The 17,572-nt window shown below is 36.7% G+C and overlaps 2 protein-coding genes across 2 annotated transcripts; both read right to left on the bottom strand.

Moving 5' to 3' along the window:
- Positions 1–144: 144 nt before the first annotated feature.
- Positions 145–6,242, bottom strand: LOC129455681 (sialidase-1). Its single transcript, XM_055220446.2, has 6 exons — positions 5,962–6,242; positions 2,999–3,197; positions 2,536–2,798; positions 1,698–1,880; positions 1,307–1,526; positions 145–503 (listed from the first exon to the last, which is right to left on the bottom strand). The coding sequence occupies exons 1-6, from the start codon at positions 6,070–6,072 to the stop codon at positions 289–291; spliced, it is 1,191 nt and encodes a 396-aa protein (XP_055076421.2). The 5' UTR covers positions 6,073–6,242; the 3' UTR covers positions 145–288.
- Positions 6,243–6,394: 152 nt separating this feature from the next.
- On the bottom strand, positions 6,395–16,255 carry LOC129455682 (sialidase-1). Its single transcript, XM_055220447.2, has 6 exons — positions 15,447–16,255; positions 11,009–11,198; positions 10,670–10,932; positions 10,206–10,388; positions 9,907–10,126; positions 6,395–8,098 (listed from the first exon to the last, which is right to left on the bottom strand). Exons 1-6 carry the CDS (start codon positions 15,507–15,509, stop codon positions 7,878–7,880), a joined length of 1,140 nt encoding a protein of 379 aa, XP_055076422.2. The 5' UTR covers positions 15,510–16,255; the 3' UTR covers positions 6,395–7,877.
- Between the last annotated feature and the right edge of the window lie 1,317 nt (positions 16,256–17,572).

Below are 17,572 nucleotides of genomic sequence, written 5' to 3'. Positions count from 1 at the left end.
ATCATAAAGCATTATATCATTTTCATCAAGCATACATCTTTATCAACAGTCAAATTCAAGTCATTATATGTATACAAAGATATGTATGTTGTATGTATGTATGTATTTATGTATGTGTGTGTGTATACAAAGAACACAATTAGGTACGAAGTTACAGTATATCTATTATTTTGAAGGAATTTGTTAAACACTGGTAATTAAAAAAAACTATTTACTGTACTGGCAAACATATAATTGTGAACAACACAAGAATAAAGTTTATAATTTCCACCATAATGACTGTACCATTTACAGTCCACTGTACAGATTGATTTTCAAAAAAGATATGGTCTCATAATAGTCTTTATGGCCTTTTTCATAAATAACATATATGTGATCCTCAGGTTCATTGCCTTTATGTGAGGCTATACAGGAGTATCCACTTGGCCCTTCCCAAATCTTTAAAGTATTGTTCGTCCATGATTTACCATAATCCAGAGACCAGCGAAGCGTGAGGTTAACTCCTGAAGAAAATGAGTAAACGGAATTAATATCACAACATTTTGAATTTATGTCCAGCATCACAACACGTGACCAAATACATATGGGTTGTGTCCCGGATAGGTTTAAGATTAATCCTTAGTTATATTGTGACATTTAAGCAGTTTTTACAAACATACAGTACTGTGCAAAAGTCTCAGGCCACCATGCCAGAATTAGATTAGTTGTTTTTTGCAATGTTATAGTGATCATATATAATTGGTTCTTAGTCTCTTTAATAGAATACATACAGGAAATGTGTATGTTGTATTAAAAACTGTATAAAAATGTAATCTGATGTGTCCAGCTTTTAGGGTAAACTCCCCGTCCACTTGAGCAATAGCAGGAAACTGCAGGATCTCCTTAACTTATATGAAATAAAATCCTAATTTCTAATTTTAACGTAATTCGTCTTTTTACTTCATTCTCAAAAATGCTCAAGATGTGTTTAGTGCCAAAAGAGGTCACAATAAACACTGATGATGATGCCTAAAGAAGACATTAGTCCTGAAATTTTAATTTTAATTTTTTTTGTACATATTTCCTGTATTTTACTGTTTGTATCTTAATAAAATAGATTGAAAAATAAATATGAATGGACATTAAAACTTCTAAAACAACAAGTCTGGTTGTGGTGGCCCAAGACCTTTGCACAGTACTGTACCTTGCATCTTGAGACAAAATGACAATGGCATGCATTGGCCCACATAGATCAGCAAATTGCAGTAATCATACATTGAACATGTCTGAAAAGCATGGCAAACGTGATAGATGATAGTTTTCTTACTATCATGCGTATGGGCGGGATTGGTGAAGTACAGCACTCCCTCTTTCTGTAAAGCTCCAGCTGCAACCGCAGAATCCACCAGTGTGGTATCAAACACCAGCTCCTCCACAGGCAGAGATTCGCCTCCGTCCAGACTGCGCACAACCATGCGACAGCGGCAGTGATAGTGGTTCTGGTTACGCACACTGATGTATATAGATCCATCGTCTAGTTCGACGGGCTTAATAGAAGGAGAAGCAGAAGTTTCAGAAAAGCAATCTGAAAATGACTGCGGCTGGGTAGAAACGGGAAGTGTTTTTTACCTACACATGACAGCGGAACATCTCAGCCTTACAAAAACGTTCGACAAATCTACAACAAAAAAATCTACGTCATGTCTGACTGCCAATACCTGACATTCATCTGGGTTGAAATCAAGAGCTTGCTTATTGTGGTTGTAAGGGATGCTCTTTAGCGCAGCTCCATTTCTCCACGTACGGCCATGATCATCGCTGAGGATGCAGAAGACCCCATCACCAGCTAGAGTACCATGACCACACACCACCAGACGACCAACGGCAGGGGGATGATGCTTCTGTAGATACCATCATAGCAAAGATCATCAAAAATGAGTAAAAAATGTGTAAAAAGTTTCTTGACTCCCGCCTATCCAAATCTGCCATTTTTGTGGTGAAGTGCTTACTTGGTTTTTGCATGTATAATCATTATTCTAGGTTGAATTTTGGGTTTTTATAAAACAGAAGTGAGAGAAAGATTTATAAGATTTAGCAGAAAGCAATGTTTCAGTTCATTTAATGCTCCTTATAAGGCTTTAAAAATGCGTAATACATCCACTAAGCCAGTGGGTAGGGGTTGGGATTCCCATTGGGGTCGCGAGACAGTGAGGAGGGTCACGAGAGAATTTTCCGAAGTCACTTTTTTTTAACAATTAGATGTGTGCTCTGTTGCCCACAATGTTTGTATACTTTAACCACCTCTAAAGATTGGGGTCATGATTCGCTGGTACCGTTATTTTAGGGATCGTGGGCTGAAAAGTTTGCACTAGGCAACCTAGTTAATCACCTATTAAAACCAACCACTAAGTTACATCTTATCAAATAGACAAACTCATCTAACCCAGTCCCAGACAGCAGATGACTGGCCGGATCTAAACCTGAGCTGTGATATTCGGTGCGGATCCGACCCGGAGTTGTCTGCTGTCTGGGAAGTGGCTGAAGAAACATTCAAACCTGTATTCCAAAGCCAGGACCAGGGATAAAACTATGGACCCCCAGTTGTGGATTGAGGTTTCGTGGGGCGCTCCAGGTCAGGCCATCATCCAGGCTTTCAGTCATCATGATCCGAGGAGGGCTGCAGTGATAGCGGTAAAAGCACAGAGAGTAAATGAGTATCACTGCTCCCGTCTCTTCATCCGCTACAACTGAACCCAGATTCACCCCATCGGTCTGTGAGCCGTCGTCAACTATGAAAGACGTTGGTGACCAGGTTGCTCCTAAATATAAAGAGTATCATGTAAACACATGCATTATTTGCTAACTTTTAAAGAAATAATTGAATATAGACATTCTAAGCATATGGCAAAGAAACGTTTCTATTTTCACCATCATCAGCTGCTTATTTGTTTAAGAAAATGCATGTTCAGTAAATTTACTTTATTTAATGAATAACACCACAGGAGACATGACAAGTGACCTTTGTCTGTAGAGCGCCGTAGAGCTATAAACTTGGCCGTCATATCTGTGGAAGATGTCTTCCGGGCTTCCGCAAAAGCCAGTAGACTTCCACGAGGAGTGGATGTGAGTAGGGGAATCCTGTATGTGTGTACCGCACCCGCCCCACCTCCAATCCAGAGGATCTGCTCTTCCATGATTATAGGGTCAATCTGTAAGCTCTGCGTAGAGACACAAAACAACCAACAAAGCTTAAAATAAGAAAAACATAAGATAAAAGTGTGATGCTGTTGAAATATTAAATGAATACTATTATTGTTCAAGAAGGAATCATAATTGCTGTTAATGGACAGGCACCATAATGTCAAGATGAAGGTGACATTGTTTCTTCATTAAAATGATTTTTAGCTGAAATGGTGATCCTCAGTAAATCTTTGCTGTTATACTGAGGAAACAATGTCACTTACATCTCCCGTTTGTTTATGTTACTGCTGAAACCGTGTATAGTTGTGGTTTAAAAATACATATATTTTATTTGTCTTGTTAAAGATGAAAATCGTTTAGCTAGGTAAGACCCTTATGCCTCGGTTTAATAGTTTAAAGCCCTGCAATTTTAAACCGCGTTGAAGCTGAAACATGTTGAGGTCCAACAATTAAATTGAGAAAAATCCTGGAATATTTTCCTTAAAAAACGTAATTTCTTCTCGACTGAACAAAGAAAGACATCAACATTTTGGATGACATCGGTGATTAAATTATCAGGATTTTTTTTATCAAAAACACATTCCTTCAGTCATGCTTCGAACGTCGCAGCCTTAGTGATCATTGTATTAACAAGTATAAGATAGGTTGTCTTAAAAACCCTGTCAAGTTAAAATAAATAAATTAGATAATAAGAAAACTGTAAAATATTTTAAAAAATAAAATAAAGTTTTTCTATTCCTCTTAGAGAAAAAGAAACTTTAAATGAGATTTACCCTTCGAACAAATACCTAAATCAAAATGTTATATTGAAATTGTCCCCTGTTCTTTCTGCATTAGCCATTCTAAAGACACTATTCTAAAGAAGATGTTTTTTCATGCAATTTTTCCAATATTATCTGTATATCAGGTTGATAGAAAAAGAGGTGGTTGTTGATGGTTTTGCTTTTACTTTACAACATATTTTATTTGAAATTTCCAAAGACTGCTGGTTCATTTTATGTGCTTAATAACATTGTAATATTGGCAAAATATTTCATTCGTAAATGTACATTCTTTAAATCCCTCCCACTATTCAAAAATGATTTAAAGTGTTTATCCAAAGCCCTTGATAAAATGAGAGGTCAGAGTGCAATGAAGCTGCTTGATCTTTTGATATCTTATGATTTTGCCCTTAATTCTTTTCTATTTTCTTTGACTCTCTATTTAAGTTATGGTCGCAGCCTTAGAATTGGGACACAGCTAATATTTCTCGCTTTTAATTTTTGTTTTTAATCAAGTGTGGCACCAGCTTAATTATTTTAGGAGTGTAACAAAAAATAGGGCAGTTTACTTGCTGCTTCTCAATGGACAGAGGGTATGCACGTGACGTCACCTACGGCAAAAGTGACTGCGGTTACGCCCACTGAGTGGCAAAACACAGAGCGGCAGAATTTGTGTACAGTGTGAAATCAGCGAAAACATGAGAAAAGCGCATCTAAATGGGAAAAAAGCTGTTGTGCGATGGACTGTACTATCAGATTTAAAAAGAATTCGGAGCTATCGTTTTACAGACTGCCAAAAAACACTGAAAGGAGATGTAAATTGATCGTTCATGCCAACGTCCACAGACCACGGGTGGGTTGACAAGTTGCTAGGGTCAATATCAAGCAGAGGTGGACACTAACTTAAGTATTTTACTTTCTACTTAAACTTATTTTTTAAGTATTTGATTTTATCAGTGTTTTTCTTTGGAAAACATACATTCCAAAGCATATTATTATAAGTTTTACTCTATTACATTTAATAAATATACGTTTTTGATTTACATTTAATATTTAAGTACATTAACATACTTTTACTTAAGTAAAAGTACACAATTTTAATGTAATTAGGTATTAAAAATTTTTGAATATGCAATATTAAAGAATACACAGTATGATTCTATGCTTAAGAATGTAGTGAAGTAAAATTTTTCCCAAGACAAACACCCTAATAAAGCACAGATGCTTGAAAAATGTAACTAATGCTATCACCTCTGCTATCAAGTCCAACTAAATTCAATTTAAGCTGAAAATAGTCCGTTTTAATGGCATTTTTGCAGCAGCCGCTATGAAAACCAGCCATTTTGTTGAACGTTTGCCACTCAACATGGCGTGCTCTATCGTGGTCACGTGGAAAAGTGACGTCAATGCATACATAGATCAGTGATACAGAGACGCTACATCCAAATGCCAGAGGGCGGTCTCGTGCAGAAACTCAATATGCGCGCAGAAGAAGAAGCATTAGACAGGCATTTCATCTATTCAGGTATTTTCATGATAATAAAGAATATGTGTAATGATTATGTTTGACGAGTGTTGCTTTTTCAAATGCATGTTATAAACGACTCAAACTCACAGTAGTTTTAGATTAATAAGGACTTATTAATCAAAGAGTAACGTACATTAAGAGCTGTGCTTAATATCGCATTTGCGATTCAGAATCGACATCGGACAGTCATATTAATACGAGTCGCGATTTATCGTTACACCTTGATATAGTTTATATATTTTCAGGACTAAAAAGCAGCAGGGGGTTCTTAAAAAACTAATTTGGAGTACATGTTACAGCAACATCAGTTAACGTTACATATGATGACAAAATACCCCACCTATATTTACTCTTAACAGATAAATATTGTTAATACACTGCATTTGTTTAAATAAGACACAAGACTAGCGACATGTTATAAGGATAATGTAATTGAATTCACTTTCTGCCCGTTTTAAGTAACTTACAAAAGCACAAATAGTTTTAGCCTACCTTTCCATTAAACCTGACGGCATCTAAGCTTGCCAGCTCCAAAAGTAGAAAAACCAGCACAGTAAGTTCAGTAAAGTCAAAGTTTCCCAAAATGAATCTAGTCCTCTTCATATTGAAAAGTCAGAATCCTTCCACGTAAAAGAGAAACACTGTTATGTTTAACGTTAAATGAGCATGTCGAAAAAAGCACAAACAAGTTTTGCAACCCAGACAAGATTGTGTGCGGTCTTATCTTGGCACACCGTCAAAGCACATGAAACTGTCATGCAGAATCAGCTGACGTTATGACAGATGATACAGGAAGTGCTCTTATAAAAAAATAATTCACGTGACTGATCGTTGATTAATCCAACACCTCAGCTGTAAAGCTTACATTTATTGTATTTTTAAATTGTCATGTATTAAACTACAACATTTTTAATGTCTACATTAAAAAGACATTATTTTTCTGTGGTAGAAGACTTTATCCTGTGCTGTGGGGTCGATTCAAGGATTTTCATTTTAGGGGGGCTCAACTGAAAGAGAAGGACCTGAGGGAGAGAGAGAGAGATGCGTGCGCGAGTTACCTGTGGGCTGTGGTTGTGTGCGTCTCTTCTTTAAAGTCTATCCCCTCGTTGCTTAAGCATATAGCTAACTTAATGATTCTTTAATTGATTTATTAAAATAATTTATGAATGACAGGCAACACTGACAATGACAAGGCGATCTTTATTTGAACAAATCATGTCATTTATTTAAAGGTGCAGTGTGTAGTTTTCAGAAGGATCTTTTGACAGAAATGCAAAATAATATATAAAACTATATTATCAGGGGTGTATAAAGACCTTTCATAATGAACCGTTATGTGTTTATTACCTTAGAACGAGACCTTTTTATCTACATACAGCGAGGGGCCCCTTACATGGAAGTCGCCATTTTGTGCTGCCATTTTTCTACAGAAGCCCTTAAAGGACAATTTTTTGTCTCCGACGATGACATGTTTGTCCGGTGGTGGCTACTGTAGCTTCTCTATGTGTTTCAAAAGCGAGGGGTGAGCAGTGGACTGAGCAATTGGTTGCAATTCACAATCTCACCACTAGATGCCACTAAAATTTACACACTGCACCTTTAAATGAATTACGTAAAGTGTGAAATAAAACCGGCGTCTCTAACCAGGATTACTATATAAGGACACATTGAAATGCATTACATTAAATGAAACCAAAAACAAACAGTTGGAAATTTCGAAGCAATGTTTTAAAAGAGATAGACTGAAAGAGAAGGACCAGAGAGAGAGAGACAGAGAGAAACACTTTCTCGCTCTCTCTCCTGCTCTCTCTGCAAGTGTAACTGTGTTACTATGGTTACCAATGTTTATAGTAGCGGATTAATTTCGACCTGTTATCAAACTGACTGAAACTACCTGTGCATTAAACGGTTTTAATGCACACCTTCCAGCCAATCAGAATCGAGTATTTAAACAGACCATGGTATAAATGTAAATATTGGTTTTTAACAATGTGATGTGCAGCCACACGTCGAAATAAATGTGTCGATTTATGGGAAATTAATTATTGAAAGTAGCGCATTAAATTTGAGGTGGCTTGAAGAACGTGTTGAAAGTCTGCCCTGCTGCCGTTTCCTTATGAAATTTAAAGGAGACTGAAGTGATCACGAATCTGTGTACAGTTTATGGAGCCAATCGCAAAATTTTTAGAGGGGCTGAGAAGAAATTTGGGGCCTAGCAACACCCATGTGCCGACCAAACCTCATTAAAATACAGATCATCAAATTAGTGCACATGAAACATGTATGACCAAAGGTGCAAAAAAAAAAAAACATTTTAAAACTATCATTATAATAACAAAATAAACACTTCCGGCTTCTTTTTTTTTGCTTTTTCGTTCTTTCCTATAAAAGCGCTGCATCACAGTGTTTTAATGGTCACTGTACAGGTTAATCTTCACAAAGGAGATCGACTCTCTATAGTCTGTATGGCCTTTCTCGAAGATGACGAAGATATAGTTTTGATCCTCGGTTTCTTTGCCTTTAAGCGATGTCATACAGGAGTATCCACTTGGCCCGGCCCAAATCTTTAAAGTATCTTTCACCCATGATTTACCGTGATTCAAAGACCAGCGAAGGGTGAGGTTAACTCCTGAAAAAAAGAAGAAGAGTTTGCTGCCATGTCTCAAGATTATTGCCATTCTTGCTACTGATCAAGATTTGTACTGGTTTTATCTACATTAAACAAACTGCTTGTAAAGGTTACAGTACATTTCAAATCATTGGCCAAGAGTAACATTCAAAGTTCAATTTGATATAACCATATAAAACCTCTGCGTCTACATCACATTTCTCATCACTTTTCTGAAACTGAAAAAGTGGAAGGTGAACTGAAAAAACAACCTATTTCGTGGCAGTTCATACATACTTTACGTGGCAGCTAATTTGTATGAATTCATACAACCACATTCATACATTTTTGTATGATTTCCCTTTGCCCCTGTGACATTGGGGTTAGGGACAGGGTTTCGTTATTGTTTTTTATGATAATCATTCATTTTTGCACTACTAACTTACCTACTCATAAAAAAAGCCAATAAAGCAATCACACTATGCACTTGACCGTGAAAAGTACATAATCCGGGTATATATTTTCAAGAATATGGGATGAAGTCATTCCTATCTCAATTTTAAAGAGTATGCCAATTAGGACAAGCAAAATTGTTAAAGGGGACATATCATGAAAACCTGCCTTTTTCCATGTTTAAGGGATTAGTTAATTTTCTTAAAAAAAAAAAATCCAGTTAATTTACTCACCACCATGTCATCCAAAATGTTGATATCTTTCTTTGTTCAGTCGAGAAGAAATTATGTTTTTTGAAGAAAACATTCCAGGATTTTTCTCATTTTAATGGACTTTAATGGAGCCCAACACATAACAGTTTAAAAATTATCCAGCAAAACGATTGTCATTTTTTACAAGAAAAAAGAATGCACTTTTAAACTACAACTTCTCGTCTATCTCCGGTCCTGTGACGCGCCAGCGCAACTCACATAATTTCGTAATGCATTGGAAAGGTCACGTCACGTGTTACATATATGAAACGCACATTTGCTGACCATTTTAAACAATAAATTGACACAAAGACATTAATTATTATCATTCGACATAACGTTGGAACGGTCCTCTTTCGCCACACTTGTAAACACTGGGGCGTAGTTTCGCATACGTCATCTATGACCTTTCGGCGTGATAACGTATTACGTGAGGTCGCGCTGGCGCGTCACAGGACCGGAGATAGACGAGAAGTTGTAGTTTAAAAGTCCATATTTAAAATTTTCTTGTCAAAAATGAAAATCGTTTCGCTAAATAAGACCCTTATGCCTCGTTTGGGATCGTTTAGCGTCCTTTGAAACTCTGTTGAAACTTCAATTTTAAAGTGTTGGGGTCCATTAAAATGAGAAAAATCCTGAAATGTTTTCCTCAAAAAACATAATTTCTTCTCGACTGACCCAAGAAAGACATCAACATTTTGGATTACATGGTGGTGAGTAAAATATCTGGATTTTTTTTTAAGAAAATTGACTAATCCTTTAAGTGCTATAATCAGTGCTTCTATGAACCTAGAAAATGTGAAAAAGATCAACCCATTAACTTAGTTTTGGTAAACCACTCTTTGCAAGCATGTGAAAAAAGGTCATTGAAATTTGGCTCCCTTTGTGATGTCAGAAGGGGATCTTATAATAATATCACCCCTTAATCTGTACTATCCAACAACGGCACTGCCATTTAGTGCAGAGATCAGCTCATTTGCATTTAAAAGGACACATCAAAAGACGGCAAATTTTTGTGTCAATTTTAACATGCTATAATAAATTATCTATATGGTATTTTGAGCTAGAACTTCACAAATGTACTCTGGCAACACCAAAGATTTATTTGACATCTTATTTTCGTACTGTGTGTAGCATTTGCAGGATTAGTGAAGTACAGGACTCCATTCTTGTGTAAAGCTCCAGCTGCAACCGCAGGATCCACCAGTGTGGTATCAAACACCAGCTCCTCCACAGGCAGAGATTCACCTCCGTCCAGACTGCGGGCAACTATACGACAGCGGCAGTGATAGTTCATGTTGTTGCGCACGTTGACCACTATGCTACCATCACCCAGCTCCACCGGCTTTGAACAAAGACACAACACACATTTGAATGATTCGTTGCGTTCATTTTTGCATTTAACACATTGTTATTCTTCTTACCTGACACTCATCCGGTTCAAAATCAAGGTTCTTTTTGCGCTGGTTGTAGGGAATACTCTTGAGTTCAGCTCCGTATCTCCACGTTTTTCCATGATCGTCACTTAGGAGACAAAACACGCCATCTCCAGCGATGGACCCATGTCCACACACCACCAAACGCCCAACAGCAGGATGATAGCGTTTCTGTCAGCACCAAAACATCAAGCATTGTCAACTGGAAAAGGTTGCGGGTTCACATCTCTAGGAATCAAACCATTTATCTTTTAAATAACCTTAGATATTTGCCAACAGGTTGTCTAGCTCAATTAAGTTTCACAGAGCTTAAAATTAGTTATTGCAATTATTTTATTTGGAATATGTGTATCAAGGATGTATTTTTATATAGCCGTGAAGATAAAAAAGTCATGTGACGTATAAGGTGGTACAAGACGTCCAAAAAATGATGGCAACTGTGAACGAAATACCTGTATACCAAAGCCAGGCCCAGGAGCAAAACTCTTGATCCCCAGCTGAGGGTTAAGGTTTCTTGGAGGACTCCAGGTGAGACCGTCATCCAGACTCTCCACCAGCATTGTGATGGAGGTCTTGCAGTGGTAATGGTGGAAGCACACAGAGTAGATGAGTATCACAGCACCGGTCTCCTCATCCACAACAACCGAACCCAGGTTCAGCCCATCTGCCAGACTTCCATCATCCACAATAAATGAGGTGGGAGACCAGGTCGTTCCTGACAGCGTGAAGAAGAGATGGTCGGTAAGGAGAAACTCTCAAAGCAGGACAGAGTTTAACTTAGTTTCACACACCTCTGTCTGTGGAGCGTCTTAAGGCTATGAACTTGGCTCCGATATCTTTGGCCGACATCTTTCGGGCCTCTGCAAAAGCCAGCAGACTTCCCTGAGGAGTGAAAGTGAGCAGGGGAATCCTGTAGGTGTGAACCTGTGGGGGTTGACCTTGGACCCATAGCAACTGTTCATCAGCAACCACAGGTTTGATCTGAGAACATGTGATGAAGAAACACATAAGTCATAGCTACAAATAGAAAATAAAAACAGAGGAGACGGCAGTTGATGAGACGTTTGCTAGAGCACCAGATGATGTAAATCCATGAGATTGTAAATCTGTCTCCTTGATCTACACTCACCTAAAGGATTATTAGGAACACCTGTTCAAGTTCTCATTAATGCAATTATCTAATCAACCAATCACATGGCAGTTGCTTCAGTGCATTTAGGGGTGTGGTCCTGGTCAAGACAATCTCCTGAACTCCAAACTGAATGTCAGAATGGGAAAGAAAGGTGTTTTAAGCAATTTTGAGTGCGACATGGTTGTTTGTGCCAGACGGGCCGGAGTATTTCACGATCTACTGGGATTTTCGCGCACAACCATTTCTAGGGTTTACAAAGAATGGTGAAAAGGTAAAAACATCCAGTATGCGGCAGTCCTGTGAGTGAAAATGCCTTGTTGATGCTAGAGGTCAGAGGAGAATGAGCCGACTGATTCAAGCTGATAGAAGAGCAACTTTGACTGAAATAACCACTCGTTACAAATTAGGTATGCAGCAAAGCATTTGTGAAGCCACAACACGCACAACCTTGAGCAGGATGGGCTACAACAACAGAAGACCCCACCGGGTACCACTCATCTCCACTACAAATAGAAAAAAGAGGCTATAATTTGCACGAGCCCACCAAAATTGGACAGTTGAAGACTGAAAAAATGTTCTCTGGTCTGATGAGTCTCGAATTCGGTTGAGACATTCAGATGGTAGATTTAGAATTTGGCGTAAACAGAATGAGAACATGGATCCATCATGCCCTGAATGTGCATCCCACAAATCTCCATCAACTGCAAGATGCTATCCTATTAATATGGGCCAACGTTTCTAAAGAATGGTTTCAGCATGTGTATCTATTGGGTTTTAAACCATGACCTTTTGCACTCCTAATGCAATGCTCTACCACTGAGTTGTTAAGTAGCACAAGGAATTTTTAGTTATTTTTGCACAATATAAATTGAATATAGATATGAAATGCAATGTCTTTACAGTGCAGGCAGAAATAAAGGGTTTATTTAAGGCCTCCATGCACCTAATGTGACCCTGGACCACAAAAGTCGCAAGTCACATGGATATAAACAGTAACAATAGCCAACATTGAACGGCCATATTTTTCTTTTATGCCACATGTAAAGATTATGTTCCATGAAGATATTTTGTAAAATTCCTACTGTAAAAACTTTTAGATATAAGTGGGTTAATTTAGACAACTTAAAAGGCAATTTTCTCACATTTTGAATTCAGATACATGATTTTCAAATAGTTTTATTTAAACCACATATTGTCCTATCCTAAAAAACCATACATCACTGGAAAGCTTATCTATTCAGATAATATATCAATTTGTTATGGGTAGTTGAGGTATGTGGTTGTGAGTGAAAGAGTCACAAAAGATTTAAAGGGGACAGAGAATGAAAAAACATCTTTGTTGAATAATGTAGTCTACCCGCATTCCCAAACATACAAAAAGTGCTAGATATGCTAAACATCTCAGTCTCATAGAAATTCCTCTTTTAGAAATGTCAGCCAGAAAACCGCCCAATCTGAAAAACTGATGCTTATGACATCACAGGCATCTCACTGCCCCTCCACTTTAAAATAATTTGCTACATTTTTTGAGTGGCAGCAAAGTCAGCCAATCAGTAATGAGATTGCAAGTTAAGCCAGTAGGGGGAGCCAAATAGGTACAAAACCACTTGTTTAAAATCCCCCACCCTAATAGAGCTATCTGAGAGAGGTTTTTAGGAAGCTTCTAAGGCACTACAGACCCAAACAAATTTTTTTTGTCTACATGTCACATCACAGAACAAGGATAAATACCCCGTTCAATCATTCTATGTCACCTTTAATAGTTAAGACTAAACATTTGTTTAGGTTTATGCAAAATAAAAATATTTTACAAACTAAAAAAACAACAACAACACATAATTAAAATCTGTTTTATGCCATTTTTATGTTTTTTCACATAAATGTTATTTTTTTGCAAAACAGCATGATCTTCCTTTTACAGTACACACAAAGCAGTAATGCTCATTACAGAAGTATAATATCTGCTGTGTTAAAAACACAGAATTTTATTACTCTACTGTGATTAAATTATTGTGATTATAACTGTAATATATAAATTACAGTATAGATTTTTTGACAGTGATTAAATCTACAGTAAGTTTACTGTAAAAGAAAGTACAGCAACTTACTAGATTTCACAGCATTCTTTATACAGTGCAAAATAAAGCAATAAACCCCGAGAAGCAGTGGGTTACCAGTGCATTTTATAACAGCTAAGGGGCGTTGTTAGGCACGACGCGAAGCGGAGTGCCTAAACCCCCTTAGCTGTTATAAAATGCACTGGTTACCCAACGCTTCGAGGGGTTTATTGCGTTTATAAAACGGTTACTTCATATGCATAACGTTAGCGGGATTTTATAAAATAAAACCCAAATAAATTGTAATTATATTAGTACAAATATTACGGTAACACTTTACAATAAGGTTCATTAGTTAACATTAGTTAACTACATTAATTAAAATGAACTAATAATGAACTGCACTTATACAGCATTTATTCATCTTTGTTCATGTTAATTTCAACAATTAGTAATACTTTTATTAAAATTTTGTTAACGTTAGTTAATGCACTGTGAACTAACATGAACAAGCAAATAAAGCTTTATTTCTATTAACTAACATTAACAAAGATTAATACATACTGTTACAAATGTATTGCTCAGTGTTTGTTCATGTTGGTTAATACATTAACTATGTTAACTAATGAACCTTATTGTAGAGTGTTACCAATATTACTCTTCCGCCAAACAAAGTAGTTCCTCAGAATCAAGTGTGACTGAAACAGAGCGCAGTTCCCAACCAACACAGACGCAGCAAAGACACAATGAAAATATGATTTAAGACTATGGTGTTTATGTAATAAATCACCATTCATCTAATTTATACATTAACAGTTATATTAATGTATAAATTAGATGCAAGTGTTGAAGTGATGATCAAATATGCCTGGAAGCATGCTGAACTCTTTCCCCGTCAGCGTTTTTTTTTTAAGTTGCCACCCAGTTTTAGTTTAATGCCTTGCAGAAAAACATAAAATATCAAATGAAGAACAGACCATCGGCTTTCAAACAAATACAAACAAAAAAACTTTCATCCTACCTTTATTTGTTCTCTTATCACCTCTCAAATTTTTGTTTTAAAAGCGGAGATAATTCCATTTTTGTGAAGAACTTTAGTAAGAGATCAAATTCACAGCCATGAACAGTACTACACTGTGTTTTCAGTGAATGCGTCAGTGTTTAAGTTGGGAAAGATCGCCACCCAGTGGATAATAGCGGACGTATGAACTTGAGTTATAAAATCCTCAGACAACGTTTTCTCTATCGACGAGATGACTCAACAATATTTATTGACATTTATCTGCATATCGCCATTAATTGTGCAATTGTAGACAAATTAAAAATATGATTAAAGACTGTTGTGTTTATTCTCATAAATCAGTACGCAGCAACAGTGGCGCAGTGATACTTGTGATGCGGTCTGAACCGTGGGTTTACCGGGGTATTTTATCACGGCTTAGAACGCGTTTCAACCAATCAGAATGAAGAACCAGAACGAGCCGTTTTATAAGAAAAAATATTCGCACAAACTATATTAAAATAAAAAAGCCAAGGATACATTAAACTATAAAAAAAGAGTAAGTAGTTACAAAATGACCAATTCTCCTTATAATGCCAATTGATTGTTCATCTAATAGAAACGGAAAACTAAACCCTGGGAACCACCTAAATACTCCTGAATCTAGCTTTACTATTGTATGTATATGCTATTGTGATTTTATTGTGTTTACTTTCCAAAAAGCTATTACAAAAATATGTTGTTGGATGGCATTGTAGTTTGGATAACAGAACTGACAACATCTAACTGTTTAATTTGTTTTAATCATAATATAAAAGCACTGCCAGAGAAAACAATTACATTTTTTAATTCAAAACCAGTTCCTGGAATACTTTCCTTCTCTGAACACTTTTCCAAGTGATAACTATAGTAGTTGATCTCCCCTTATTTAAAAAAAAAAAGTTTCGGCTTGACAAGATGAAATTAGAGTTGTTTAATCATTTTTCCAGTTAGACATGTAATTGTCACATTCATAAGTTATATATGATAAATCATATTACCTGTGCGGTTCGAGCAAATGAACAGAGGGCCAACAGAAGTGAAATACTTAAACTCCGGTCCATAACTCCACCAAGTCACACACAGAATCCAGGTGACTACAAAACACAGACAGACAACAGCTTAAAGGACAAAAGATATGACAACTGGTTTTACCGACCAGTTTAGTTGGCTTATTGTAGTTTTCAAAAGGAAGTGAAAAGGTTACCTCACTCACTCCAGATGACTGTTGTCTTGACTAAACAGAGCACAGGAGCTCTTACAAAACCACTGAATAATGTTGTGTTAGATAAGGCACTGAAAAATGAGTAGTAGCCTATATCAGTGGTTTTCAAACTGGGGGCCACGAGATGGTGCCAGGGGGGCCCCAGTTTTATGAAATACATAAATTTATCGTGAATTCTGTGTAATTAAATAAAAACAATAAGGCTACTAACCAAAAGCACTATTTTTTTGTATAATTTAATGTTTTTTTATTTAAATGTTGAGTTTTAGAACAGTTTTTTTGTCACAATTTTTCTTTGGGGGGCCGCGAAGGAATGCACCGTACACAAGGGGGGCCACAGGCTGAAAAAGTTTGGGAACCACTGGCCTATATAATCAATATTATTAGTTTTCAACACTTTTTACCTGAACAACATTTCCACATCTCCAGTGCAGGGTCAGCACAACGTTTGCAAAGTATGCAGTGTAAATTATTAACTATTTATAAATGTAATTATCATGGTAAATTCCTAGCAAGCAATAGCTGTCCTTTCATCATCTAGGTTGACTAAAGACCCAATATAGTCTAGTTATGAGTGACCCACTTCTAGCCAAAATAAACCTCCCTGCTGAAAAAAACAATAAAACCATTACAGAAAATTCTAATGGTTTCGAACCATTAGCTTTTACCATTAAAAGTGTTTTGGGCCATATTCCATTAGAACCAATACATACCATTAGAGACCAACAAAAAACAATACACTGTAGTGCGTTTTGGGCCATATTCCATTAGAACCAATAAAATTCCCAATAAAACCATTAGAATTTTCTGTAATGGTTTTACCGTTTTTTTCAGCAGGGATGAATTTGGTTACGTGTTGCGAGATATTCCATCATGTAAACAAAGTGATTAAAATGTATTTGGTTTCATTTATTTATTTAATTTTAGACTACGTTTAGACGTTTATTACATTTACTAAATTTGGCCTTGTTTTAGCCTAGCCGTCTGGGCTGTGTTTGGACGACCATTAATGTAAACACTCTGTAGATATCCCATGATTACATTGACCCAAGGTAAAAAGACCATTATTGTCTATACAATGTATACTCTGTCCTGCACTCAGAAAAAAAGGTACACAAATGTACAAAAGTTGTATGTATGTATACATTTGGTATACCAATATGTTCATTTGAGATCCTAATATGCATATTTAAGGTACTATGCACTTTTTGGTACCGATATCTACCTCTGAGATACTAATATGAACTCTTTAGGTGCAAAGACTAAAAGGGTACGGTCCTAGTTGGGGTACAAATTCTGACCATTTTGTCTGACGGTGCTGTATACTGGAAAAAGATAAAAGTTAAAAGTTATAAGTCAGAAACATGCCACATTTACCTATAAAAATTGACAAATTTATTGAACAATGAAATGTGCAAAATGGTGCAAAGTGACAAGTCAAATGCACTTGACTTGCAGCAAATATCAAATGTAATGATGTAAAAACATTACAGACACATATATTTAAAAATCACTTCCAGTAGCCTGTTAATGAAATAAATTGCTGGCTTCTACAGACAATGTCCACCAGCACATTGAGGTAAATGCATGGAAGACTGTACAACCCAAAACCTCAACATGACTTAACAAGTGTAGTTTAGGGGTTATAGACAAAGTACGCATATTCAGCTTACATCAGAAATATTAGATGGTGTCAACATAACCAAAACCAGGTAAAATTAGAATTTTTTCAAAGTAACAGTGGCGGCCAAAAGCAAAATATGTGTTTGGGATGTCGTGCGCTTGGCTCGTCATGTCAAAATATGTGTTCGGGGTTGTCATGTGTGTGGCTCGTCATGTCAAAATATGCGTTTGGGGTGTCGTGCGCGTGGCTCGTCATGTCAAAATATGCGTTCGGGTGTC

Source organism: Misgurnus anguillicaudatus, chromosome 20 (genome assembly GCF_027580225.2).
Source record: "Misgurnus anguillicaudatus chromosome 20, ASM2758022v2, whole genome shotgun sequence".
In the NCBI taxonomy this organism is placed as follows: domain Eukaryota; kingdom Metazoa; phylum Chordata; class Actinopteri; order Cypriniformes; family Cobitidae; genus Misgurnus; species Misgurnus anguillicaudatus.
Note: the sequence above shows the minus strand (reverse complement) of the source record. Positions and strands in the feature narration are given on the sequence as shown.

What these genes read in the sequence shown, in the direction of transcription:
- LOC129455681 (XM_055220446.2), bottom strand. Translation starts at nt 6,072, where the DNA reads ATGAAGAGGACTAGATTCATTTTGGGAAACTTTGACTTTACTGAACTT. An exon ending in TCAACCCAGATGAATGTCAG is followed by an intron (nt 1,527 to 1,697) that starts GTATTGGCAGTC and finishes CCTTCTATTAAG; the next exon opens with CCCGTCGAACTAGACGATGG. An exon ending in TCCCGCCCATACGCATGATA is followed by an intron (nt 504 to 1,306) that starts GTAAGAAAACTA and finishes CATTTTCTTCAG; the next exon opens with GAGTTAACCTCACGCTTCGC.
- LOC129455682 (XM_055220447.2), bottom strand. Translation starts at nt 15,509, where the DNA reads ATGGACCGGAGTTTAAGTATTTCACTTCTGTTGGCCCTCTGTTCATTT. An exon ending in AAGACGCTCCACAGACAGAG is followed by an intron (nt 10,933 to 11,008) that starts GTGTGTGAAACT and finishes TCACGCTGTCAG; the next exon opens with GAACGACCTGGTCTCCCACC. An exon ending in GGCCTGGCTTTGGTATACAG is followed by an intron (nt 10,389 to 10,669) that starts GTATTTCGTTCA and finishes TGGTGCTGACAG; the next exon opens with AAACGCTATCATCCTGCTGT.